The 3,511-nt window shown below is 38.2% G+C and overlaps 1 protein-coding gene across 1 annotated transcript; it reads left to right on the top strand.

The window, feature by feature from the left end:
- The first annotated feature begins 606 nt into the window (after positions 1 to 606).
- LOC122139087 (dual specificity phosphatase 29-like) lies at positions 607 to 3,511 on the top strand. The gene is made up of 3 exons (XM_042734843.1): positions 607 to 1,145; positions 1,294 to 1,508; positions 1,678 to 3,511. Exons 1-3 carry the CDS (start codon positions 805 to 807, stop codon positions 1,755 to 1,757), a joined length of 636 nt encoding a protein of 211 aa, XP_042590777.1. The 5' UTR covers positions 607 to 804; the 3' UTR covers positions 1,758 to 3,511.

Raw genomic sequence — 3,511 nt, 5'->3', positions numbered from 1 at the left:
CTGCTGACCAGCTTGTTGAAGATGCTGATTTCATTTTCCAGCAGGATTTGGCACCTGCCCACACTGCCAAAAGCACCAAAAGTTGGTTAAATGACCATGGTGTTGGTGTGCTTGACTGGCCAGCAAACTCACCAGACCTGAACCCCATAGAGAATCTATTGGGTATTGTCAAGAGGAAAATGAGAAACAAGAGACCAAAAAATGCAGATGAGCTGAAGACCACTGTCAAAGAAACCTGGGCTTCATACCACCTCAGCAGTGCCACAAACTGATCACCTCCATGCCACGCTGAATTGAGACAGTAATTAAAGCAAAAGGAGCTCCTACCAAGTATTGAGTACATGAACAGTAAATAAACATACTTTCCAGAAGGCCAACAATTCACTAAAAATGTTTTTTTTTTTCTTTTTCTTATTGGTCTTATGAAGTATTCTAATTTGTTGAGATACTGAATTGGTGGGGTTTTGTTAAATGTGAGACAAAATCATCACAATTAAAAGAACAAAAGGCTTAAAATACTTCAGTCTGCGTACATTGAATTTATTTAATACATGAGTTTCACAGTTTGAGTCGAATTACTGAAATAAATTAACTTTTCCATGACATTCTAATTTATTGAGATGCACCTGTACACTCACCGGCCACTTTATTAGGTACACCTATTCAACTGCTTGGTAACACAAATTGCTAATCAGTCAATCACATGGCAGCTACTCAATGCATTTGGCATCTATGTGGTGAAGACGACTTGAAGTTCAAACCGAGCATCAGAATGGGGAAGAAAGGAGATTTAAGTGACTTTGAATGTGGAATGGTTGTTGGTGCCAGACGGGCTGTGAAAAATGCTTCCTGAAATACAGAGTGAAGCCCATCGGGGTCTCAGCACAGCCTGATCCAGAGCCACTGTGTGTCCCAGGACCTGAAGTGGATCTGGCTGATGCACAACAGTTGTGTCTCTCAGCTCCAAGTGGTCCAGAGCCTCAAGTGACAACAGACACTCAGGAAACTCAAGTGACAACTGAGTTGTCAATGTTACACAACCATTTCCTTGTAAACATTTTCCAAATGGAGCTTCACATGTGGAAATGTAAAGTGCACTGGACACCTGCCACTGAGGTCTGGCCTAATGTCTTCATTGGAAATGAGTAAGTCTGTAAAACACTGCTACTGTATGAACAGGAATCAAACACTACATGCAGTTATATTTCTCTCATTGTAAGAGTTGTTTTATAAATCTACCTTGTAAATCCTCTTTAATGTAAGACTAATCTAGGCTGTTGTGTTTTTGCGCAGAGAGACAGCAATGGACAGAGCCAAACTGAAGGAGATGGGTATTAGCCACATCCTGAACACTGCGGCATACAAGGAATACCTGCAAGGAAAGATCGATACAAGGGCAGTCATCACTTACTACGGTGTGCTTGTAATGGATGGACACAGGTTTGATATCAGCAAGGACTTATTCCCAGCTTCAGAATTCATCCACAAGACCCTGAGTAACACAGAAAGTAAGAGCTCTCTCTCTCTCTCTCTCACTCACACACACACACACACACACACACACACACACACACACACACACACACACACACAATTTATCATCCATCATTTATCCTACAGTGACAAACTGTGTATGGATGAATTTGTTTTAAGTGTCTTTCTTTTTTATTTCCCTAGATAAGTTGTTAGTGCACTGCATAGATGGTGATAGCCACTCCGCCACATTGTTTTCTGGCGTACATGATGATCCCCAATAAAAATACAGTTGAAGGATGCCATTGACCATGTCATAGACAAGAGATGGATCAGGCCAAACAGGGACTTCTTGAAGCAGCTGACAATCCTCGATTCAAACCTCAAAAGTCAGCCAATACTAAAGTTAAAAAAAAGAGTACAGCTAAAAAAAACAGAGCAAAGTAAAAAAAAAAAGAGAGCACCGTTTAAAAAAAAGAATTCTACAGTTAAAAATACGTACTGTAAAATCACCTTTGATCAAAATAAAACATTTTGTCTCAATTATATTCAAATACACTTTATTTCTTAAGTACTGTGGATTAGCATCATGTTAGTAAATCAACAGAAATGCACAAATAGTACAAATTTATTTACAAAAAAATAAAAGGTGTAAGTGGCTCTCTTCAAAAGAACCCATTACAGTCAGTTATATGCGGTAAAAAAATTCTGATTTACACCGAACCTACTTTAGACTACAGGACCAATGAATCTGGAACCTCTGGTGCCTTATTGCAGAAAGCTTCAAGTTGTTATGCAAAACAACGGACACATGCAGTGTAGACATGGTGTAAGAGCTTCCGTAACGCTTAATGGTAACGAGCAGTCACTCTCTTTAACTCAGATCATGACTGTGCTACCTTCTCTCCAAAACAATATGACATTTTGTCTCCACTGACAAAGTGAATTTAGTGAATATTGATTTGAATTAATTTTAGAAATCACGTTAGTAATATGGACTGTCTAATGTTACATTAGTAATCTTAAGTAATAGCAATGATGCTGAAAATGTCAATAAATGATAAACAATAAACTTTTCCTAAAGGTCTCATAATTGCTACAATTAGTAAGGAAGGGGTCCTCATCCTCCACACAATTTCTCAGTGTCCACAATGGTCATCCCTGGCCAGTAATACCTGGCACACAATGCGTTCCAGGTTTTAAATATCCTCGAACAGCAGTGTGTACTCCTGCTTGGTCTTCACCACTTTCCTTCTTTCATAGTACAACATCTGCCATCTGCAACCATAAATTAACCTGGTTAATTTATAAATTAACCTAGTTAATTTATATTAGATATTTACCAAATTCAAAGTACTTCTGGTACAAAATGCTGACTTTGTCACTAACCTGTGCCTCTCACTCTTTGCAGCATTTTACCTCAAATTCTGCCATTCTGTCTTATACTGTACAGGGTACATACACTCTCAGAAAAAAAGGCCTTTTGAAAAGGTACTGCCCCAGTGACCGCTTTTGTACCTTTTTTTCTGAGAGTGTACTTTACACATATTTAGTGAACAGATTCAAACCTTCTCCATATATTTCTTCCATAATTACAATGCTGTCAGACAAAGAATTCATGAGCAGACTGATGGCAAAGCAGGACTTTCTTTATAAACGTCAAAAATTCAAATCAATCTTACAAGACAGGAAAAAAAAAAACAAGGTAGCTCACTTGGAAACAAAGGGAAATGACAGTACAGCTGGCACCAAGGTGAAATGGCACAGAGAGATGGCAGATAAAATAGTGGGCTAATCCAAGAGCAGAGTCGTCATCAGCATCAAAAGAGCAAATGTACCTTGCAAACCTGGCCAACAAAGTGGACTTTGAAAGAGAAAAACAAACACACGTGAGGAAACAACCACACAGACTAGATCTAGAGTCCTGAAACTGCTGAATATACAGGTACATCTCAAAAAATTAGAATATCATAAAAAAGGTCTTTATTTTTTGTAATTTAATTAAAAAAAGTAAACTTTCTTGTATTTTAGATTCATT

The sequence above is a fragment of the Cyprinus carpio genome, chromosome B12 (assembly GCF_018340385.1).
Source record: "Cyprinus carpio isolate SPL01 chromosome B12, ASM1834038v1, whole genome shotgun sequence".
In the NCBI taxonomy this organism is placed as follows: Eukaryota; Metazoa; Chordata; class Actinopteri; order Cypriniformes; family Cyprinidae; genus Cyprinus; species Cyprinus carpio.
Note: the sequence above shows the minus strand (reverse complement) of the source record. Positions and strands in the feature narration are given on the sequence as shown.